At 41.8% G+C, this 25,178-nt stretch overlaps 1 protein-coding gene across 2 annotated transcripts in view; it reads left to right on the top strand.

The window, feature by feature from the left end:
* The window catches only part of sdk1 (sidekick cell adhesion molecule 1), a 577,103-nt gene that overhangs the window by 453,898 nt on the left and 98,027 nt on the right, over nucleotides 1-25,178 (top strand). For both annotated transcript variants that reach the window (XM_033041133.1, XM_033041132.1), the window contains exons 19-23: nucleotides 418-613; nucleotides 6,421-6,519; nucleotides 19,071-19,262; nucleotides 21,193-21,314; nucleotides 24,650-24,759. In XM_033041133.1, coding sequence (XP_032897024.1) covers nucleotides 418-613; nucleotides 6,421-6,519; nucleotides 19,071-19,262; nucleotides 21,193-21,314; nucleotides 24,650-24,759 — 719 coding nt within the window. The remainder of the gene's footprint in view (nucleotides 1-417; nucleotides 614-6,420; nucleotides 6,520-19,070; nucleotides 19,263-21,192; nucleotides 21,315-24,649; nucleotides 24,760-25,178) is intronic.

Raw genomic sequence — 25,178 nt, 5'->3', positions numbered from 1 at the left:
CTCTGCCACAGCCCCTCCATACCTTCACAGTAGGAAAGTGTGTCTATAAACTAAGAATGAAAGGAAAGACTGGGCTTGGCCTGCACATCTCCTTTAAACTTTGTCCCTCCTTTAAGCTTTGTTAAAGCTATATCCTATAGTATTTAATTTTTCCTTCCTGGGAAAAAGATTCTGGCCGTCGTTACACCTAACAGCGGTATGGCAGCCACAACACCTAACAGTGAATATCTGTTATATACAGTGGAGACCGACCGCCGCCTTCACAGCCTCTCATCACGTACCACATCCTGAACAAACAGAGAAAAATGGCCAATAAAATTTAAATAATATTCCTGTTGTGAAATTGTGGATTTAGTTTTACTTGTATAGGTTTACAAAGATTCCCCAATTACAATTCTTTCACTCTTCTCTCATCAGCTCCTTACTTGGATTGTGGACCCACCAAATACCGTAAAATCGATGACAATCGCTCCTGATTTCCATGGAACACGACATGAAGCCTTGCTTACAGGGCTCAAGAAGTTCACAAAATACTACACATCCGTACTGTGTTTTACAACACCAGGAAATGGTCCCAAGAGCCCACCTAAGATGATTCAGACCCACGAAGATAGTGAGTATCTGAGAACTGTTGTTTGGATCTGTGGTCCGTATACTCTGTGGTTACATTTACAGTGATGCCTGAAAATGATTTTCAGCTCTCAGAAGCAGTTTGAACCACAGAGGGGCACATTGATATAGTGTAGTCTACACACAAAGGACAATTTACAATCGCTACCAAAACCAATTAACTAACCTACAAACCTGTACATCCTTGGAGTGTGGGAGTAAACCAAGGCACCTGAGGAAACCCTACACAGTTACAGAGAAAACATACAAACTCTGTACGGACAGCACCTGTAGTCAAGATCGAACCCGGGTCACTTGCGCTGTAAGCAGCAACTCTACCGCTGCGTCACCGTGCTGCCCACTGTTTTCTCTTTTCTTGAGAAGGAACCAGGAATATTATATTCATTATTTCTCCTTGCTTCTGCAAATTCAATCTCAACCCAGATTAGTTCAGCCATGTTGTTATTGTATTGTGCAAACATCCTCGAGTTGGTTAGGGCAGGCTAAATTTAAAGAAAATATTTCTCATTCTAAAATGAATATGAGTTTTAATCTATGTGTTCAGCCAGACGTTGATAGTATAAACCTAATGGCTCTGTATGGTAGAGTTTAAGGCTGACAGATTGCTTGCTGATTTTATAGCCCATTTAGTCTGTTCTGAAGTCTTCTGAAAATGAGCAGAGTGTATGATGCACTTAATGCGACCAAGGTATGATCATGAAAATGATGAGTTTAGACCAAGATGAAATAATCGGTCTTAAACTGCAAACTGTGGTATGCAACGGTAATATAGAAAAGCAAATGGAAAGCACTGATGCAGGAATAATAAAAGCAAAGTTCTATGTTTCTTGGTACTTTTATATAGGGTCATAAATGTAGTTTGGATTGGTGTTTTATCTTGTTTTTGTTTGCAATTCGTTGGCTCCCAGCATCATGTAGAATCCCTCAAGAATCTTTCTTGTCTACAGAATTTGTCAAAATGTGCAGGGAGGTTGCAAAATATGCGACTGCTAGCAGAATCCCCACTTCATGATTTATTTCATAAGGAGGAGGTTATAGGCAATCGGAGAAGATAGTCCTGCAGATGTTCCAAACTCTTCTATTGATAACCAGCTTCTGAACATTTTTAAATTCATTTATAAATGTTGAGTGTCGCTAACAAGAGCAACATTTCTTGCCCATCCCTATTTCTCCTGGAATAGGCAGTGATTGGTTCCCTTCTTCAACCGTTGCGGTCAGGCTGTTGTAGATACTGCTACAGTGTTATTGGGCAAGGAGTTTATGACTTAGATTCAATGAAAACATAGAATACATAGGCGTTATCCACCTCATTGGTGACCCTTGGACTATTCTTGTTCCGACTTTACTGGCTTTACCTTGCACTAAACATTATTCCCTTATTATGTATCTATACACTGTAAATGGCTTGATTGTAATCATGTATTGTCCACTGACTGGATAGCATGCAACAATAACTTTTCACTGTACCTCGGTACTCATGACATAAACTAAACTGAAATGGTGATAATACAAATTCCGTAGAGTGTACAACTGACTGGAGAGTGGATGTGGCATTCTCACACACAAAGGATGAATTCACAATATTCCAGTCTACCTCACTGCAGCCTTTGCATTTTTTAAATTTTTTTTGGTTTGACTGCTAGTTTGTGAAATGGTTTCGCTCTGTCTAACACATAACACATTTGCTCTTCAGAATGCTTCTAATGCTGTGTCACGGGGTTTGGATGTTATTGAACCAGGCTGATCTTGGTTGCGTAGGTAGAAACTGCAGATGCTGTTTTATACCGAAGATAGACACTAAATGCTGGAGTAACTTAGTGGGTCAAGCAGCATCTCTGGAGAAAAGGAATAAGTAAAGCTTCAGGACGGAATCCTTCTTCAGACTGAGAGATAGAGACGTCCTCCTTATCTATAGAGAAGTGGTCTTCTCTAGCTTTCAGTCTAAAGAAGGGCTCCGAACCGCAACGTCACCTATTCTTTTTATTCAGACGTGCTGCCTGACCCGCTGATCCAGCATTTTAGGTCTATCTTTGATATCTTGATTTGATTGTAATGGTAGAGGAAGGGAAATATTGGGCAATGAAGTTACTGATGGTGACGCAGACATTGTTGCTGCTGTGAATGGTCTACAGTGTTTCATGATACCCACTCCTGAACTTCCAGCCCTCAAAAGCAGGTATCTACAAAGCTCCTAGTCCATTTAGCACAATAGGAGTAGTACGAATCACGTTGGAGGATGTCCTTAACAGAGATGGGTTATTGAATAAGTTTGTGGTGTAGACACTGCTACCAGTGCTACTGTGGACAGATGTACCAATATTCAATACATTTATCTCTCATGTCACAGACCCAGCCTGGTGGCTGTGTTTTTCATGGTTTGGCTAGCTCCATCAGTGATAGTACTCCTGCTATCTTCATTAGTTCTCCCTTGCAGGGAGCCGCAACTCATTAGCTGAGCTAGGATTCTTGAAATCATCATCCAGACAACCGCTGACATCTTTATCTTTGATAGTTTCTCTCTGGTACTGTGTGTTTCAGTTCACAGAGTTACTGTCACTTTCTCATCCACACGGACAGCTTCATTCATGTCAATGTGTGTGTACGAGTAATTGGCAAGATTAGTGGAACACACCAGTGATGTGCACAGGGTGGGGAATGCAAAGGCACGGTCTCCACCTGTAATCCTGGAGTGTACGCAGTGAACCTACACACAATGCCTGTGCTTCAAGTACCCCTTCAAAAGCAGTGTCGCTTCCCGCAGGCACCCCTGGAGAGTTTCGTTCTCCAGAAAATATTAGATGCTGAAAATTCTGTCATGGATGTTTTCTTTCTGCTGGTGGAATCTTTGTTCCATCTGATTTCCATTAAAGAAAAATAATAAGAAATGTAGTGTTCTCCTCCTGCTGGGCTCATATACGAGTTGTCATGGATTGAGCTCAGAAAAAAGAAATCATTGATAATATTTGATCAACTTCATCAGCACAAGCCATCTGTGGTCTCGAGCTATCCCACACAACACGTCGGCATCATTAGTGGAGTGATTTCTCAGGATTTGTAGCCTGTCGTCAGGAATTATGCACAAACATTGACAAAACTTCACAAAACACTGTCTGCTGTTGTCAGTCACACTTTATCAAATTTAACAACATTTTGAGATTTCTCATTACATACACCATGGAAATACTGAAGCTTCATTGGGAATGCAGGCATGCCGCTTTCTGCATCGCCTTGAGAAGGAATTTGCATTTATATAACACCTTTCACGTCTTCAGGAAATCCAAGAACATGTCAGAGCCAAACAAAAGTGCTTGGAAACTTAGCCACTGTTGTCATGTACACAAAAGTATTCAAAATCTTGCAAATGAAACAAATATCATGTGTGGCTTGAACGGTGAGGGAGGCACAAAAATAGCGCCTCAGGACCTTCAAGTTTGCTCTAACCATCAAGCACTCATTCACACTATTATATGTTAATGTAATTTTTTTTCTAGCCATGTTCTCCTCAACTCCCCCAGATTCGAGCAGTCATCTACAAACTATGGACAATTTACAATACCCAATTAATCTGCCAATGGACATTTGTTTGCAGAACCAGACTATGAAGGTACCCCCTGTTTGCACAGAGAGAACGTGCAACTTCAACATAGGCAGCAGCAGAGGGCAGGTGTGAACCTGAGTCACTGGAGATATGAGGTGGCAGCTCTACCAGCTGTGTCACCGTTGCCCCAAAGAGCCTCAGATGTGGTATCCTTATACTTCTCTGCAGAAATGAGCTTAACTCATTGACTCTAATTTTGGTTTCATTCAATTTTATCATTCAATCAACCTGCGATAGCTGAGTTAAGTAAATTTCGTCAATTTATTTTTCACCACCAGATCTTTTCTTTCATGTCGTACAAATATAGCATCTCTGTGGAATTAATTATGGGAATAGGATTTATGTTTGATTCCCTCTGTCTTCAATTTGTAACATGACGAGAATACCCCATGTTATATCTAACTTTACAGAAGCAGAAATTCTTGACACAGAACCCAAACCCTGCCTTTGCAGTCCAGCATTTGACAACCCTCCACCCCCCCTTTAACCCAGCTTGTACCTGCACACAATGAGGGGAATAGATAGGGTAGACAGTCAGAACCTATTTCCCGAGGGTGGGAATGTCAAGGACGAGAGAGCATCGGTTTAAGGTGAGAGGGGCAAAGGTCGAGGGAGATGTGTGGGGCAGATTTTCTACATGGAGAATGATGGATGCCTGGAAAGTGCTCCTGGGGTGGTGGTGGAGTTAGATATAATGTTAGCATTTAAGAGGTTTTTAGATATACACATGTATATGCAGTGGATGGAGGTTATAAATCATGTTACAGGCAGAGAAAATGAGTGTAACTTGGTATCATGTTTGTCATGGACATTGTGGGCTGAATGGCCTTTTCCTATGTTGTACTGTTCTGCGATTACAATGGCATTCCATGAATAGCCTGATCCCAGGCAACTTATGCATTTCTCATCTTGTCCTGCAGATTAATGCCAAATACTAATTTTATGTGCAATTTGATTATTTTTTACTGCTTCATTTTCATTAATTATAAATATTTTAATTAATTTGTGCCCGAGAAGTTAATTTATATTTTAATTTTTATCAATAACTCTTAAATTAAGCAATTGAACATTTTCAACATTTTCTAAATGTCTCTGAAGATTCCAGCATCCTGTATCACCGTCAGGCAATGTGAATTTGTTGGGTGACAATCATTTCAAATAAGGCAGGTTAATTGTGCATCAAATTTAACCCTCTTTATTTTTTAAATTGAATTCTGAAGAGAAAATCCACACATTCCGGGTAATTTCCTTTGCACCTTCAGTCTGGTGTTTTACATTTTTCCAGTACATGACTTCAGGCATTTTTTTTTACTGACTTAGTGGATACACTGTAGAGACATGTATATCTTATTCCTGCCTTCACTGTCATTATGATCATAATTTTCACTAACACCGAAGTTTTCAATGAAATTTTTTCCACCAGGTGATGTATCTCTCTGACTTTTGTTTAATAATGTGCTTTATTTTCTTGTCTAGTTTGTAGATTTCAGTCTGTTTGCCATCGGCTCTGACTGCTACTTCTGAAATATTATGTGCTTTAACTGACAGTCAAAGTGGATGTGCTTAAAAAGATTTATTCTGCATGTGAGGAAAATATACAGGCAAAAGTAAATTGAAAATTGCAGTCAGATCCCCGACAAATTACTTTTGCCAAGCACCCATATTGAAATATTTGGCTTACCTTTAAATCAAGCTGGCTCTTAAAGTAAAGTTTAAAAGATTAATATACAATGGAAGCTTTATGTGAGTAGCATCATTAGCACATGCAGTTTGTAGTGAACTGGGCTCTCGTGATCTTGCACAATCGAGATTTAGCAATGTAAATATTAATTAAATATAAAAATATCATGACCAAACTTGGCAATGTAGTGTGCTGCGATTTAATCTAACACTTGGCTGATGCAATTGTGTCACACGTGCTGTGGTTTCACCAGTAATTTGTTGTCATCCCAGGGTCAGTGCTGAAGTACTTACTAGTTACATTAAAAGTCCAAACAGAGTAAGTGATACCGAAATTTTTCATTTGAAACTGTCTCATGACTAAAGAATGCATGACCCCTTGAATTTGTGGATTATATGATCTGATATTCTGCAGTGCTCTATATGTGATAACCCATTGCTCCTTTAGATGTATCCATTACACAACGCAGCAAGGCTTCTCTGTCTTTCACTGACATTTTACATTTTCACAGGGCCAGGACCTGTTGGGCACTTGAGGTTTACTGAAATCCTTGATACCTCTTTGAAAGTCAGCTGGCAAGAACCACAGGAGAAAAATGGGATCCTCACAGGTAAAAAAAAAAGTTCAACTTCACCTTTGCTTGAAAGGGAAAGAAGTGTAGGTCAATCAAAGCAATTTATTTTTTATTTATATCCAGTGCTATTTTTGTGACAGTGCTTGGCAGAAGGATGTACTGACACTTCTAAAAAAACTAACCATCATTATTTCAGTTTCCGCCCACGTGACACGTATGTTTATTAATCATGCATGCCGAGATCTTTTTGTCTACAAAACAAGCAGTGTTTATCTCGTATCAGATTATCTGATTTAAAAATTCTAAATAGTCACTGCGCTATTAAATATAGAATAAGTAAGCATCTGAGGTGTCCGAGCACATTTTTTAAATCATGTAATTGCCTACAGAATAAAAATTAGGTTGCCAGTTTAGAAAATTGGGCATCTGGCAACAAGCTATGGACTAACTCAAATTCTTCTCTGTAAACTTCCTCCAACAATGGATCACATGGCTTCTCCTACCAGATAACAACACAATCTATGCCATTGCTGGGCTCCCTTTGCAATGCTGATCTTTTTTGCTTCCTAACTGACATTTAGAAGGCTTTTGGATAGGCACATGGAAATGTGGTGAGTGGAGGGATATGGATCACGTGCAGGCAGAGGAGATTGGTTTAACTATGCAGAAAGTTTGGCACAGACATTAGACCAAAGTTCCTGTTGCTGTGCTGTTCTATGTTCTCATGTGTTTCCAAATCATGACATCTTACTCCTCAATATTTGCTAATACACTTTCTCCATCATCTCCCTGTAAATGCTCTCACACCAATACGCCATGCTTTAAGATTAATACATTCCTGAAAACAGATCTACCAAGTTCCACTATCACTCCCCCACTCCTGCTAAATTGCACATATATCAAAAGTTTTGCTTGTTAACTTTAATTTTGATTTCTCCGCTAGAATAAGGGATAAGAATCAATATTGTGTAAGTTTAGGGCCCTGATCAATGTGTGTTTGAATGTATTACTCATTGTTGAGAGATTTGTAAGAGTGTAGTCCCCTGATTCTTGAAGTAATCACAGCCAAACCTATGTGCAGTTTCACTCTCTGGGGAATCTGACACTTGTGATATCCTTTTCCAACTGGAGAGTCAGTAATGCTCTTCCCAATATCCCAACCCAACCTTCAATGATCCAAAGATAGACACAAAAAGCTGGAGTAACTCAGCGGGTCAAACAGCATCTCTGGAGAAAAAGAATAGGAGACTTTTCAGGTCGAGACCCTTCTTCAGACGAGTCAGGGGAAAGGGAAACGAGAGAAATAGACGGCGATATAGAGATATATAGCACAAATGAATGAAAGATATGCAAAAAAGTAACAATGATAAAGAAAACAGGCCATTGTTAGCTGTAGGCTAAGTAAAAACGAGTTACAGACAATGAGACTCAACAAGACGACTGGACAACCAGTTTACTTTTCCCCAAATGCCATTTTTCCCATTCTCAAATGAATTTCCAACCCTTCTCTCTTCCACTCACTGCCTCCGGCCCATGGGCTACTCATTACTACAACTGTAAGGAAACAAGGTAGGAAAATTAATTTGTCAAATTCAGTTTGTTACCATCGCTTCAAGAATGATCAAGCATTGCTCATTTGTATGCAAAACCAGAAGGCATAACATCTTTCCCAACTGATGAACATGAAACTAAAAGCAAATACTAATTTAGGATCTAAAATCTCAATAAGTTAGCAATTAATCATCCAATTACAAAGCACTTTATCATTTAATAAAGTGTTAACACTGAAACCTAAAGAAATTGGTGAACTATTTTAATGTGAATGAGAATTATTAGTAAGTGTGATATATAAAACATGGGAACCAGTTCAGCATTATGAAGCAGGGAAATGATTGCCTCAAATAATTCTTTATAAACAACAGCAGGCAGGACAACCACTGTGGTGAAAAGGGCTCTGAATGTATGAACAGCGGGATTTGATCTGCGTGCAGCAGAGGTCAGTAGGCATAAGCATAGAAATTGGTTTCTGCTTGAAAACCTTTCAGCATCTTCACACTACAAATAGCACTGGTAATGTTTTTTTTTTTTCCTTGCACATTCATCTTTGTTGGTTCTGGCCTGAATTGTACTTACCTCTTGCCAGCGGTTTGAAAGAGAACCAGCTGGTAACTTTGTGCGACTCAGCGGGTTCATGATTTCCGTACCAGTGCATTGAAGCCTGGGATGCTGTGGAGGTTAGACATTAGCACCTCCAATCTCTCTCTGCACGTCTAGAATCACCAGGGCAGCCCCACATCATCAAGCCGGTGCATTAGCACAGGCCCATTCATTTGATGTAAAATGTAAGTTTACCATGCTTTTTCTTTACGTTTCAGCATTTCACTATAACTTTATATTTTAGAGCATAGAACAGTACAACACAAGAACTTGCCCCTCGACCCACAATGTCTGTGCCAAACATAATGCCAAGAACACCTCTTACCTGCCTGCACATAATCCACATCCCTGCCCCATTCCCTGCATATCTATGTACTAATGCAAAAGTCTCTTAAATGCCACTATTGTATCTGCCTCAACCATTAGCCCCAGCAGTGCGTTCCAGGCACTGACTACCTTTGTAAAAAAAACTTGCCCTCTTTTAAAATTTGCCCCTCTCACCTTAAAGCTATAATAATAATAATGATGGATGGGATTTATATAGCGCCTTTCTAATACTCAAGGCGCTTTACATCGCATTATTCATTCACTCCTCAGTCACACTCGGTGGTGGTAAGCTACTTTTGTAGCCACAGCTGCTCTGGGGCAGACTGACGGAAGCGTGGCTGCCAATCTGCGCCTACGGCCCCTCCGACCACCACCAATCACTCACACACATTCACACACAGGCAAAGGTGGGTGAAGTGTCTTGCCCAAGGACACAACGACAGTATGCACTCCAAGCGGGATTCGAACCGGCTACCTTCCGGTTGCCAGCCGAACACTTAGCCCATTGTGCCATCTGTCGTCCCAAGCTATGCCCTCTCATCTTTGATTTTTCCATCCTGGGAAAAAGCTTCTGTCTGTCTACCCCATCAATGCCTCTCATAATTTTATATACAAATGTTTTGTAGAAATAATTAAAGAATAATAAATAAACCAGTTTTAAAATGATTGTATATCATTATTTCATTTCTTTTCAAAGTACGGTTTTTATAGTTTTGACTTTGGAAATTAATTTCAACTGTTTTTAATTGTCACAGATTACTGGAGACGTGTGAAGGGCCTTTGACAGCACAAGCGGTGAAATGGCTTTTGTCATAGTCTAGGGGCAGGGTCGCATTTTCCACCAGTCTGAGCACTAGATACTGAGACTGGACAGTTCAGCATCAGTGATGGTCATTGTAACATGTTCTTCAGTTTGCTGAGAACTGCATACGAGAGAGTCTGGAGTGTTTAATTGTCACATGTACCGACAGCAGCACAATACCATTCTTACTTGTTGCACTTGTGAGTCTAACAATGAGAATAGAGCCTCAATGTACAAGGGGCATGGGCAGACTCAAGTAGTATGTGGGCCATTGCTTAGTGTCAAAAAGATTTAAAAAAACAGGGTCACTTGCCATACCTTTTTGTGTAGACTTTTACAGTTCTTGTTTTCTTACCCTTTTAGTTTCTATTCTGCAGCTTTTTTGTTTTTTCACTTTATTACTTTTGATTTTCTTTATTTCCTTGTTTTTTCGCTTTCTATCTGTTGTTCCTATTTTCGTCTCTCTGTTATGACATTTTCCTCTTCATTTTTCTCTTAATCTCCCTCCCCCACCACTTATCCATCCATGGTAACTTGGATTTAGATCAATAATAACATATCTTCTGATCCTTTCCCTCCATGGGTACTTATTTTTTGGGTCTGAAGAAGGGTCTTGACCCGAAACATCATCCATTCCTTCTCCAGAGACGCTGGCTGTCTCGCCGAGATACTCCAGCACGTTGTGTCTATCTTTTTTTTAGTTTAGTTTAGAGATACAGCACGGAAACCGTCCCTTCAGCCCACCGAGTCCGCGCTAACCAGCGATCCCCGCGTATTAACACTCTCCAACACCCACTTGGGACAATTTGGTGCCGTCTTTGGAGTAATTCATATCTTCGTACTTATTATTTATCTAGTTTGTCAGTTGGGAAGGTGGGCCGAGGAATGGCAAATGGAACTTAACTGACATTTGTGGTAGAAATTATGGCAGTAAATGACAGAGGTCAGGAGAATATTGAAGAACAGAGAGATCTGGGAGTAAAAGTGCATCGTTCACTAGAAGTGGCAGGTCAGGTGGGAAAAATGCATTTGGCATGCTTGTCATCATTTGGAAGGATATTGTGTACAAAATGTTGGCACATTATGATGCAGCTGTACAAGTCACTGATGAGACTGCATTGTATTGTGTGTGCTGTTCTGGTTGATCATTTATAGAACGAATGTCACTAAGTTGGAAAGGATACAAAAGAGATACACCAGGATATTGCCTGCGTGTATGAGATACAGGGAGAGGTTGGAGAGGTAAAAAGCCTGATACTTTTTACTTTGGAGCACAGGAGGCTGAGGGGTGACTTTATTGAAATGGACACAATTATGAGGGGCCCTCTGGATCCTCGACTTCCTCATCCACAGACCAGTCTGTTCGAATTGGAGGAACCACTTCATCCTCAGTAACAATTAGTACGGGAGCACCTCAAGGCTGCGTGCTCAGCCCCCTGCTTTACTCACTCTATACCCATGACTGCGTAGCTGGTCATAGTGCGAACTCCATCATCAACTTCGCCGATAACACCACTGTGGTTGGACGAATCACAGATGGGGACGAGTCAGAGTATAGAAGTGAGATCAACCGACTGACCAAATGGTGCCAGCACAACAACCTGGCTCTCAACATCAGTAAGACCAAGGAACTGATTGTGGACTTTAGTCGGGGAAGGATGAGGACCCACAATCCTGTTTATATCAATGGGACGTAGGTGAAGAGGGTCAATAACTTCAAATTCCTCAGCGTGCATATATCAGAAGATCTTTCCTGGACCCAGCACACCGATGCAATTGTAAAGAAGGCACATCAGCGACTCTACTTCCTGAGAAGATTACGGAGATTCGGCATGTCGAATCCTAAACTTCTACAGGTGCACGGTAGAGAGCATTCTGACTGATTGCATCGTGGCCTGGTTCAGCAACTTGAACGTCCAGGAGCGAAAAAGACTACAGAAAGTGGTGACCACTGCCCAGTCCATCACCGGCTTTGACCTCCCCACCGTCGCAGGGATCCATCGTAGTCGCTGCGTCAAAAAGGCAGCCAAAATCATCAAGGACCCACACCATCCTGGCCAAACACTCATCTCACCGCTGCCATCAAGAAGAAGGTACAGGAGCCTGAAAACTGTAACGTCCAGGTTCAGCGTCCAAGAACAGCTTCTCCCCCCCCCCCCCCCAGCCATCTGACTATTAAACACAACGAATAAGCTATGAGCTCTGAACTGCAAAATACTATATTATTATTTGTTATTTGCACTATATTTGTTATTTATTGAACTTTTTCTGTTTTTTTCCTGTTATATACAATGTTTACATGTTCACATATTCTAGTATGCTGCAGCAAGTAAGAATTTCATTGTCCTGTCCGGGACATATGACAATAAAACACTCTTGACTCGCTTGACTCACTCTCTTGGATCAAGTAAATGCTCACTGTCTTTTTCCTGCGATAGAGGATTGTAAAACTAGAGAGCATAGGCTTAAGTTGAGAGAGGAGAGATTTAAGAGGGATCCCAGGGGCAACTTTTCCAGTCGAAGGGTAGTCTGCATTTCATTCATTTCATTTAATTTCAGTTCATTTATAACTTTATTCATTCCCAGAGGGAAATTGGTCTGCCGACAGTCACAACACACGAGGTACACAAAAACTGGAAACTTGAAAAACATGTGCACAGCACCTTCACTGGAACAAATGAACAAACAAACATACAAACACAGACTTATCCCCTGGGCAGAGGATTCTAAACTAAAGTGCTCCCCCACACCGGGTCCCCTGTTGATCTCCCACTGTCCCTCATGGTGATTCCCCCCGCGACGGATCCCTATTGTTCTTCACGGTGATTCCCCCCACAGCCAGATACCCATTGTCTTCCTCTCCCCCCTCATGCTCATCGAACGCGAGGCCCCACCGCCACCGATGCCCACGTTGCCGCCGCTGAGTCTCCGATTCCAACCCATACACTCCCATCAGAGTCGTATAGTAGAGAGACTTTGACCCAACTCTGTGCTGACCAAGGAAGTCCCATTTGCCCACATCCCTCTAAACCTTTCCTGTCCTGTCCGAGTATCTGGAATGAGCTGCCAGAGGAGGCTATAAAATATCATGACAATGTTTAAATCTGGACAGATACATGGATAAGAAAGGTTTAGAGGGCTATGGGTCAAATGCAAGCAAATGACACAAGCCCAGTATGCCGACTTGGACAAGCTGTTCAGTTCTACGACTCTATGAAGTGCTGCCATTTCTTAGCACAATGTCAGACACAGTACGGAAGACATTTCGTGAATAAATATGGAAAATTCACAAGTTTAGCAAAGTACCAAAACTACAAGGGCCATGCCTAACCATTAGATATACGGTAACAATTTAACAAACAGGATGGGATAGTTAAAAGTGGAGAGCTCTAATTGAAAGCACAATGAACAAAGTTTATCCATGGACAGGGAAGGTTTAGAGGGATGTGTGCCAGGAGTGGGCAAATGGGATTACCTTGGTCAGCACAGACGAGTTGGCCCAAAGGTGCCAGCCTCTCAGCTATGTGACTGATGGGAGTGTGTGGGTTGGAAGGCTGGATAAAATGTTGAAGGAAAGGAAAATAAAGGGATTTGAATATTGAGCAAGCATTTGGGATTAGGAACCGTGTTCATATGGCGAATATGCACCAGTGTACAGAATTCCGTTGAACAATCTACATCAACATTGTAATGACTGTGGCTCTAAGAATGCACAAATCTCTCCAGTCAATATTCGATTAGATCTTGAATGAATTATTACTTGTTTTGGTAGACTGCTATGAAATGGGCACCTGGTTTGCATGCGGCAAATTTTGTCAATGAAAATAGGTTGTCAGTTAATTGGCCGATTCACAAAACCAGTTCAATTCCAGTACTGTTGCAACTAATCTGTTCAATGTATTTGTCAAAATGGACATATAAATAACATCTTTGGGCAGTGGGTGTACAGTGAAATATAAGCCGAGACATTCTAAGGCATTGAGCAATGTTTATGTGTATTATGCAATTGCTATTTCCCAAGAAATGAATCATTAACCAAAATTGGGGTGCATCATATGGATACTTCCTGCCTTCTGTTTACACGCTGAGTTCTTCCCAGACCAATACCGTGACATACAATAGCATCTGGGTATCGTTGCTGTAATTATCATTGGCACAGGCATAGCCTGCGCACAATAAGGGTCACAGAGGTCCTGATCCCTTTTGCTGAGGCATTCTCCTCTTCGCACCACCCATCCCCCACCAATCCCCACCCCACAAAGGAATGGTGCAGCATTTAGCATTCAGCATTTAGGAATGTCAAGGCCTGCTGTGCCTCACATGGGTCCTGCACATTTTCAATCATTGAAGAATTTCTAACCTATGGGCCATTCACATTTCCTCAATACAAGCATAACTTTGTTCTTCTTTTCAATATCAGCTCCTCCTACAACATGTTGAAACAATAGGATTATACTCTGTTTCTCACAGATATTGAGACTGAGAATTACGATATGACAAGCGTAATTGTGAACACTTCTGAAAGTGAGTCTTTCCTTCAAAACACCAGTTGTGTTTATCCCATCGTGGGAACGGTCGGAGGCCTTTATCGAGGTGCCGCCGTCTTGATGCCTCCCGGATCGTCGCGCAGTAGCCCGGGTCGGGGCCTCGTGGGTCGGACGGAAGAGCCGGGCCTCGCGGGTCGGAGTCCGGGTCGGCGGAGTTGCTGACGGAGCCCATGGCTGGGGCCCCGGTCAGCACCACGGAGGCGGTGGCAGCGGTGAAGCCTCGCGATGATGGGGCCTCGGCGGTGGCAAAGCCTCGCGGCGGTGACGATGCATTTGGCCCATAGCGCTCTAAACCCTTCCTATCCATATATTTGATTTATTTTTTTAATTTACACAATTGCACAATGCGAGACCTGCTAGTATCATTGACAAATATCAATGTATTGCCTGTTGACTAATCTATAAGTTTAAACTGGAAACTGCTGCCAAATGTTTGTGATTTGGATAGTTATGAGGTGGTCGACATTACAGTGTTCGCTTACTAATTAAGCAACACCTTGACTTTAAAATTCCTATTTCAAATCTATCCATGGCCTCAACACTCGCTATTTATGTTATCCCCTCCAACCCTGTAACGTTCAAGTATCTGAACTCCTCCAATTTGACCTCTTTGGACGGACGTCTGATTGAATCGCTCCTCCCAGAAACATTGCACTTTGCCCCCCTTCTCTCCCCTTCTTTGAGACTGGTGGTGAATTCCAATATCCGACTGTGTTTCAAGTTGATTTACTGCTGCATCTGTGAAATCCCTATGAACATTTTACCTTGTTAAAGATGTGTGAAGCAAAGTTGTGGTTAAACTGAACTGATGTGAAATTTACATTTTGGGAACTAATGTGCCAAAGAGCTTCTCTCAACTTCTCTCATTTAAATCTTACAGATATCAGTTGCTAAGGCCAGTCATAATCTTTTTAATTATGTTAAAAAGATTATGTTTCAATAATTTAATCAAGAATTGTTGTTTTTTTCGGTATTGATGGGACATAATCTTTATTATTTACGGATCCTTCAGCAGTTAAAGTTTTCATAGTCACACAGCACAGATGCAGGCCTTTCGGCTAATTGACCTAACTCACACTAATCCTACTCTATTCACCCCATATTCTCCTCCTCTCCCACAAACTCTACCCCTACCTGCATGCTGAGGGGTAACTTACAGTGGACAATTAACCTAAGAACACGCACAACTTTGGGATGTGGAAGGAAACTGGAGCATCCAGAGGGAACAAACCTACACGGTCGCAGGGAAACTGGACAAACTCCACACAGGAGACTATAATTGAATCCAGGTCACTGGAGCAGTAGGGCAGCAGCTCAACTAACTGTCACTTCACTGCTCTGGTCATAATTATTCCCTGTAATGCCAACAAAGAAAATACTATTGTTTCTATTAATATGAATCAACAAAGAGCAAGTTAGAGGGCAGCATGGTGGAGCAGCGGTAGAGTTGCTACCTTACAGAGGCAGAGACTCGGGTTCGATCCTGAATACGGGTGTACGGGTGCTGTCTGTACGTTCTCCCCGTGACCTGCATGGGTTTCATCCAGCTGCTCCGGTTTCCTACCGCAATCCAAAGGCGTACAGGTTTGTAGGTCAATCGGCTTGGTAAAATTGCAAAGTATCCTTATGTGTGTAGAATAGGGTTAATGAGCGGGGATCGCTGGTCGGCACAGACTCGGTGGGCTGAAGGGCCTGTTTCCGCACTGTATCTCTAAACTAAACTAAACTAAAGCATTAGTGAACTATTTTTATTGTTTTCTTTCCTTATAAGAAAATGGAATGATTTTCTAAGTGTATTCTGTTATTTGTTCCATAAAACTCATCAAACATGTAATTTAAACCATTAATTTAAGGTTACTGACATTTGGTGTCAGAATCTGAGACACAACAGGTTGGTGAGCTTCTCGAGGAACTCAGCAGGTCCGGCAACATTGGCATAGTGGAATGGACAGTCAGCGTTTCAGGTCAAGACCCTTCATCTGGCCTCCATAAGAGGCATTTCCTTGCTGCCTGACCCACTGACAAGCACCAGCAGCTATTTCTTTGCTGCAAGTTCCAGCATCTGCAGTCTCTTGTGCCTACATATAAAGATTGACTGCTTTCTAATGTTCCTTCTGTTTTCCGTTGAGCAACAAGCCTAAACATTCTGATATCACAATTCATAATCATTACCTCCACATGTTGTGTCTGAGTCTCCTGCCATTTGTAAACAGTTTAACACAGACTGTTAAAAGATCAAAGCATGCACCCTCAGACCCATTTCATTATAACATCTAAACTGTAGCCGTCAACAGAGAAAACATACCTCTAACTTAATTCTCTCAGATGTTTATCGGTTGCCATAAACAGCAGATGTTTGAGCCAAGGGCCAAATGCAGCATTTATCCTCTAGTTTCGGAAACTGACTCAACAATTTTCACTTGAGCTTTGTGCTCTCTGGGTGGTAAATTAGGAGACAACCCTTCTTTGTACCTAAACACTCCATCTGAAGCCCTTAAAGAAATACTAAAGATCATTTATAAACATGTTTTTTTGACTGAATCTACCTTTCACGTGCCTGGGTGTATGGGATGCCTAGCACAGCACATTAAAAAAGATTGAAATTGACAGCGCATAGCCTTGGAGGAGGGCATCTGATGCTTCATCCTTGTAAACTGATGGATTTTCTTCAAGATATGAGATTTCTTCCCCACCCATTCCCACCCCACCATCTGCCTGATTTTTCCTGTATGTAAAGTACTCCAGCAAGCCAATGTTCCCCAGGGCAATAATACAATGTTCTGCACATTATTTTTCAGCAATATTTCCTTCAAGTAAATAATTATATGGTTCCAATATTTACTCTGCTTTGCCCTTGCACGTCAGTGTGCAGAGCTTAGTGTAGTCCGCCACACACCCAATGCCGACAGTCTCATTACCCTGCGTGACAGTTTTTTGTTCTGCTTGCATGTACCTCCTTCAGAAATGTCGGGTGTAAAAGCAGAATTTATCTTTATGCTGAAACCCTGGATATTCTGGTGCAGTTAAAACATTTTAAATCATAACTGGAAATACTTTACCATGAGATAGAAACATTGAAAAATAGGTCCAGGAGTAGGCCATTCGGCCCTTCGAGCCAGCATCGCCATTCATTATGATCATAACTGATCATCTAAAATCAGTACCCCGTTCCTGCTTTTCCCCCATATCCCTTGATTCCTTTAGCCCTAAGAGCTAAATCTAACTCTTTCTTAAATCTAGCTAGTCTAGATGTGAATGAAAGGGGAAGTTTGATGATGCGGATTGATCAGCCACATGAGAAGCGACAGGCAAAGGAATTAAAGCTTGCACAAATAGATAAACAATAAGATCAAAAAATGAGTTTTCAAATCAGTGGGCAGGATTGTGCCCACCGGAGTCCTGACTCCAGCGGTTCAGTAGGAAGCAGCAGCTCTATCCTCCTCCCTGCTTAGTTAGTTTTTCTCTGACTTCATTGTCCCACTGTGCTACTCCGCTCTCAGTTTGTTTTCTCATGCCAACAAAGAACACACAATGTGTAGGAAGGAACTGCAGATGCTAGTTTAACTCAGCAGGACGGAGAAAATAAATAGGTGATGTTTTGGGTATGAAGAAGGGTCTCGACCCGAAGCGTCACCCATTCCTTCGCTCCAGAGATGCTGCCTGTCCCGCTGAGTTACTCCATTATTTTATGTCTATCTGCAAAGAAAAAACTATTTCTTCTGTCCTTATGAATCAACAAATTTTAAACGAGATGTGCAGGGCAAGGTTTTTTGCACAGAGGGTGGTGGGTGCCGGTAGAGGTTGTTGAGGCAGGTATGATAGTGGTGTTTTAAGATACGTGTGGATAGGCACAGATATGCAGGGAATGGAAGGATATGGATTATTTGATGCCATATAAAATTTAGTCTTGGCATCATGTTCGGTGCAGATATTGTGGCCAACAAGCCTGTTCCTGTGCAGTACTGTTCCATGTTTTATGTGTGTGTTAGCACATGGAGGTCAGATGCCAACTCAACTGAGTTCTTCTTTACAGCAGGGTTCAGGGTTGAGACCAGTGACAGGACACTGACTTATCAGCTGAGCCTCGAACAGTGAAACTGAGTGCAATTAAGAGGTTTACTTACTGTCATCATGTGTTCAATTTATCTTAAGGATATTAAGGGATTTTTAGTTATTTTTTAATGTATAAGCCTTTTTGAAGTATTTTGGAATATCATCAAAGAGCTTTCAAATAATTCAAAGCCCTTTGGCACCGATGAGCCTTTGACACCGGAGTATTCTAGAGGATCAGCTTTGTCCACAGGTCAGTCGGGCATGCTCTGTGGGGGACGAGCTTGACCAGTAGACCAATATGTTCTGGACCAAAGGAACACATGTGTTTTTGGCAAAAAGTCCTGGAGGAACTCAGTGACAGGCAGCATCTGTGGGGGAATGGACACGTGATGTTTCAGCCTGAAGAAGGTTCCTGCCCTGAAATATCACCTATCCAGAGATGCTGCCTGACCTGCAGTACTTTGTGTCGATTTTGCACAAACCAGCAACTGCAGTTCCTTGTTTCTACATCGGGAACTTATATTTTCCATTATCATTAGATTAATTTCTCCACATTGATTTGCACCACTTTATATTATATCGGAAGGCTGGTATTGGGCTGACAGTGGTGTCACTGACAGAGGATGAATTCTAACATGAGATGAATGTACTTCTAAAGTAGAGACAAGGATTAATGCTTTTGAAATCTTTACCCTATATAGGTTACGAGGTTTCTTGGGGAGTGTTTAACAGAAATGATAGTCGCTTGAGCCGCAAGTTGTCAAGCACAACGCTGGAATACAAGATAACGGGGCTGACCTCCCTTACCATCTACACCATTGAGGTAGCAGCCATGACAGCAGCCGGAAGTGGGGCAATGATGATATCCACCATCTCATCTGGTGTGCCTCCAGGTGAGAGATCTCCATGGTATAGTGATGTTTGTAGCTCTGTACCGTGACTCGTTCCACATAAGAACAAGTGCTCTGCTGTCCCTCCCCCTCCCATTCCGAATCCGACCTTTCTGTCCTGGGCCTCCTCCATGGCCAGAGTGAGCACCACCGGAAATTGGAGGAGCAGCATCTCATATTCCGCTTGGGCAGTCTGCACCCTAGCGGCATAAACATTGACTTCTCCAATTTCCGGTAGCCCTTGCTGTCTCTTCCCCTTCTCAGCTCTCCCTCAGCCCTCGGGCTTCTCCTCTTCCTTTCTCCTTTCTCCTTTCTTCTCCCCCCCCCCCACCCCCCTACATCAGTCTGAAGAAGGGTTTCGGCCCGAAACGTTGCTTATTTCCTTTGCTCCATAGATGCTGCTGCACCCGCTGTTTCTCCAGCACTTTTGTCTACCTGCTCTGCTGTTAAATGTTTCAAATGGAAGATGGAGTTACAGTGCAAAGCTGACAGGTTTCCTACTTAAGAGCCAGAACATTGAATGGTTTCTGTAAAAGCATTCTTGGAGGTAGTGAACTTTTTAAGTTCATGTAATTGGAGCAGAATTAGGCTATTTGGCCCATCGAGTCTACTCTGCCATTCAATCATGGATGATCTATCTTCCCCATTGGACTTTAGAGATACAACGTGGAAACAGGCCCTTCGACCCACCAAGTGTGCTCAGACCAGCAATCACCCCGCATACCAACCTACAAACACTAGGGACGGTTTTACAACCTACCAAAGCCAATCAACCTACAAACCTGGGGTGGTGTGGGAGGAAAATCCATGCCGTCAAAATGAGAATACACAATCTCTGCACAGACAGCACCCATGGACAAGATAGAACTCAGGACTCTAGCGCTGCAAGGCAGCAACTCCACCGCTGCGCCATGGTGCCGCCTTCTCAACCCCATTCTCCTGCCTTCTCCCCATAACCCTTAGCACTCTTACTAATCAAGACCCTGCTGCTGAAAAGTTCAGCAGCATCTGAGGCCCCTTGAGAGGCCCAAGTCCACTTCAATGCAGCGAATGGGCCTTGCACTGTCAACGATACGTCTTGGTCTCTGATGCAAAGGCTCTGTAGGGGCAAACTAGGGGTTAGTGAAGAGAGATGATTATTGTATGGGAGAAATATAGAGGTTATGAGGTTTCTTGGGGAAATTTGAGTGGATCTGAATATGCCTGAGGGCCAGTTAAGGCTGTCATAATGGGAATTTTGGGGAGCTTGCAGTCAGTTGCCAGGGTAAAGTGAAGGCAGCAGCGTAGGAGGTTGGAGCGAGCAGATTTGTCAGCACATTGTTGGGTCAGCAAAGTTCAAGTGAGGCAGCAGAGTGGTTGGTATTGGGAGATGAGAAAACCAGGCAGGTGCGTGTGCAGGATCAGGGGGGGCAGCTTGCCTATAGATCAGTGCGGGTATAGTGGGGGCAATGTTGAATAAAGGTGACAATGGGGAAGTGGTGCAGTTTTGGGGGAGCTAGTGTTGATGGGCCCAAGGAAGAAATGTCAGAACGTTCGCTGAGCTGAAAGAGAACTTATGCAGGTGCACTTCTTGTTAAGAAGAAGCTCAAATAAGCATGCTTCTGCCCGAATGGACTACCTTAAATGTAATATCCAAAATTAGATTGTACTCCATTGATGCCACTCCATATGCTGAGACTCACTCTTGTGTTGGCATGAGAGTCTCGGGTAAAACCCAGAAAGAAAATCCGAGTATGTCCACAATTTACTTTGCAATTGATTTTTTAAAATTAGAATTGAATTGCATAATGCACAAAACATGGTGCGAGCAGCAACAATTTCTATGTTTAGTTGCTTTCATTAATGCAATAATCTGTTAGCCTTTTCATCAATGTTCAATATGAAAGGAGAAGAAAAGGAATGATCCTGTATATTAAATTTCACTCTTTTTCAGAGCTCCCGGGTGCACCATCTAATCTTGTGATCTCAAATATCAGTCCTCGATCGGTCACGTTGCAGTTTCAGCCAGGATTTGATGGGAAAACGTCCATCTCAAAATGGATAGTGGAAGGACAGGTATTTGGCATCTTTTAAATTGTACTATGCAAAACATACAAATCTTCTGTAGCTTATCAGCCATTGTACCAAATCCATCACTTCTCTGTCAAGAAAATTAATGGAAACTGAGCAGAACAGTGTACTATCTGGCCATTGATAAGATTTCACTTTTCATTGTGTTTGCAGTAATTGTAAGCTGCCCAAACGTACAAACTGAGTTTTCTAAACTGTCTGGTGGATCTACATGATTATAATAAAGAACTGTTTTGCTTTGACCTATTGTAAAACTGATGTGTAAGCCACATTAAGTATACGTCTCTCTTTCCCTTTTCCCTTCTCTTTTTGAGGACTTTGGTTTTAGGAAGCCATCTTTCTTAGATTTAAGCTAAAAGCAAAATGCTGGAAGAACTCGGCAAGGCAGGCAGCATCTGTAGAGGGAAATGGACGGATAGCATTTCTGGTCGAGTCCCTTCTTCAGACGAGAAGGGAAAAGAAGGGTCCTGACTCAAAACACCGCCTGTTTTTGTTACTCAACATTACTCAGCTTTTTCCCGTCGTCGCCTTGTCAAGTTTCCTCCAGATTTGATGTTATATTTCACAAGTTATTGATATTTACAGGTTCAAAAAAGCCAACTTTAAAAAGATTTTTACTGTTAAATCCTTGGTGCCCCAGCTTGCAACAAACGCCCATACAAAGTTGCAATCCAAGAACACTCTGTGCTTCCACCAAGTTTTTACCTGAATGGAATCTCAGTCCTCCACCCGACATTTTGAACAATGTTGCCATCATAGAACACTTAGTCGTGGTCCTGGCAGCAGAGGAGGGGGAGGGGCCCGAGGAATTGGATTTGGAAGTGTTGGGGGAGGCAGCGAAAGTGCAATTGGATTTTGTTTTAAAGTCTAGTGCTGGGGGAGGCAGGGGAATGTGGAATCTTACATTGGGGAACGGGTTACGTTTGGGGACCACGCCTCCCATGGGGGCTATGGGTGCGTGGTGGAATATTGCGTTGGGGGAACAGGTCTCCCTTCTGACCCAATGGGTTCCACTTGGTCTAGTGTGCCGTGAAGAGAGAGTGGACGCTGGCGCGCTTTGGCTGCCGCTGCTCTCTTTTCACACTGTGTTTTTGATTTTCTGTTTTTGGATTGAATTCTGTTTTTAATTTGTGTCACTGTGATGTCTTTAATTACTTGTTTTATTCCGATTATATGTTTTATTTCGATTACTATGTAAGGTGTCCTTGAGATGTATGAAAGGCGCCCATTAAATAAAATTTATTATTATTATTATTAGTGTACCTATAAAAATAACATAAATATTATCATTATACCCGACTCATCCAATTCCACTTTCGCTTCCCGGTCTCCCTTTCTTGGGTTTAAAATGTATTTGCCATTCCCCGTCCTGCATTGGATAAAATGGGAATAAAATGTTACGTTTTGAATCTCAATGCATTTCCTTTTATAACTGGTTGCTTTGTGCTTTACATTTTCGTTTCAAGTAATATTTAGCAAAAGAATGAAGATGAATGCACAGGCATCAACAAGTAGGGTTTCAAAATATATATATAGCCTAATTGTTTTAGGTAAACAGCACGAAAGCTTCACCACCGATTCCCAGCTGTATATTTATTTATTATATTTTTAAGATTTTTGTCATATCTCTATGTATAGATAAATAACCAGGTTTGCCCATAGACAAGCACAGCACAGGAACAGGCCCTTCTGCCCAGAATGTCCGTGCCAAACATGATGCCAAGCTGCACTAATCTCCACCGCCTGCACATGATCCCTATCCCTGCATCTCCATGTGCCCATCTAAAAATCTCTTAAAAGCCATTGTTCTATCTGCCTCCAGCACCGGCCTTGGCAGCACGTTCCACGCAACCACCACCCTGTTTTTTAAACAACTTGCTCCGCACGTCTCCTTTAATCTTAGCCCCTCTCATGATGCTGCATGCTACATATTTCCACTGAACCCATGGAGAGAAAATCTGCTTAATAAAAACTGCATTAAAGGAAGGATGTTTTTCATAATTATAAACCTTTTAGGAATAGCCTTGCATTAGGCAATCCGTTACTTAAAAAAAGAGATAAGCTTCAAGCTGTGATTCATGGTTATGATTAGCGTTTGAACACGATGCCAGTGTCCAGCTTCAGTGGGAACCAGACGCCACCACATGTAGCTGAGCTGAATTTCTCAGCTGCATTGCAGTTTGGAAAGACTCCTGGCGTTTGTATTTCCCCCCAGGTCAGGAGCCATTTGGTTTAATTGCAATTTTTCATTTGATGAATTTACTCTCACTTGCAAAGTTTTTTTTCCATATAAATAGAGTAATTGTTTCAGCCGGATCAACGGAAGCAACTTTACATGTATATAGTACTCCTCACATAAAGTTTCATAGGAGAGAAAGAGTTAGTATTTGATGTTGCAAGAAATTACAGATGTTGGAATCTTGAGCAAAAACACAAAAGTCTGGAAGAACTCAACAGATCAGGCAGCATCTGTGGAGGGAATGGACGATGTATCGGGTTAGGACCCTTCTTCGGATTGATAACACGTGGCCTGTCTATTTCCTTCACAGATGCTGCTGAGTTCCTCCAGCATTTGTTTTTTTGCTCAAAAACTATCATTTATGTAGTAGCTATCATATCCTGCAAATGTCACAAAGCAGTTCATTTGGTTTACATTTGAAGTGTTGTTCTTACACATGTATATTTTGCAGCTTAATTACACACAGCAAGCAAAAATTAAAATGCTTAGCCAGGTTTCCAACACCACCCTGCCTGCCCGAAGCTTGGATTAGTAGAATGGAGGAGGCTGACACGGAGGAGAAAGTAAAGTCACGTCGATCTGTCGACACAACTGTGGTCTTTAGAAGTCTTTTGACAATAGAGAAAAGCTATAATGAGGTCAAGTAGTTTTGGAAAGGATTTCTAAAGATCCCATAAATAGGCCCTTCAGCCCATGTTCCACAAGCTGACCAAGTTGGCATAGTTAGCTTATCCATTTGCCTGCATTTGGCCCACAGCCTTCGAAACACTTCCTATCCATATATCTGTCCAGGGGTCTTTTAAAATAATAATTAACTTTGAATTCTATGGTGATTACTATGTTATCTTCTCTATCTGTTTATGACCTTTCTAGACATTGATTAGAATAGCTTAAAAAGCTTATAATTCTTTAAATATATTTCATATGCAGAAACACATTTGTATTAAAATGTTAACATTGAATATAGATGGATTCACATTGCCTATTTTCGTATTGTTGGTCAATAAATTGTACAATGTATCCTTCCTAATAGAATGGATTGTATCTCTAAGCATCCACAGTTGAATATTTCTATTCTCAGATTGAAATGACAGGAGAGGATGAAGAGTGGGTTTTACTCTATGAAGTGGCGAATGAACCAAATGTCCAAGTATTGGACGTCCCAAATCTGATTCCTTACACATACTACAGGTGAGACAGAGAGCAATACCGCTATCTCGATTTTCACAATGTAAATCGCACTCATGCCATTTTAATTGATTTTTATGTAAAGTCTGTGAAGAATGATTCAAAGAACAGGGGATATAAAAACGCTGTTATTTTATCTTTGGCATTTAGTTTTTGATGTGTTCCAGGCTTGAAGGGATGAAGCTACCTCAGGCATTAAGACTTCCACATGAGGCCAACCCCAAACTAATGACCAGCATATGTGCGATTTAAGATTACATTGACTGTTCCACCCGGTCCGTAGACTCACCCCAGTGTAATCGAGAATGCTCTTTGGAGACTAAGGTTAAGAATAGCTTGTGAGAGAATGCTGAGAGAACTTTTCTCTGTCTCGCTGCCTAGTGCTTAAACTGATGCTAGCAATTTCTTCATTTTAAAGTCAC

This window comes from Amblyraja radiata, chromosome 22, assembly GCF_010909765.2.
Source record: "Amblyraja radiata isolate CabotCenter1 chromosome 22, sAmbRad1.1.pri, whole genome shotgun sequence".
NCBI classification, from domain to species: domain Eukaryota; kingdom Metazoa; phylum Chordata; class Chondrichthyes; order Rajiformes; family Rajidae; genus Amblyraja; species Amblyraja radiata.
The sequence above is the reverse complement of the archived record's forward strand: the minus strand, read 5'-3'. Positions and strand labels throughout refer to the sequence as shown.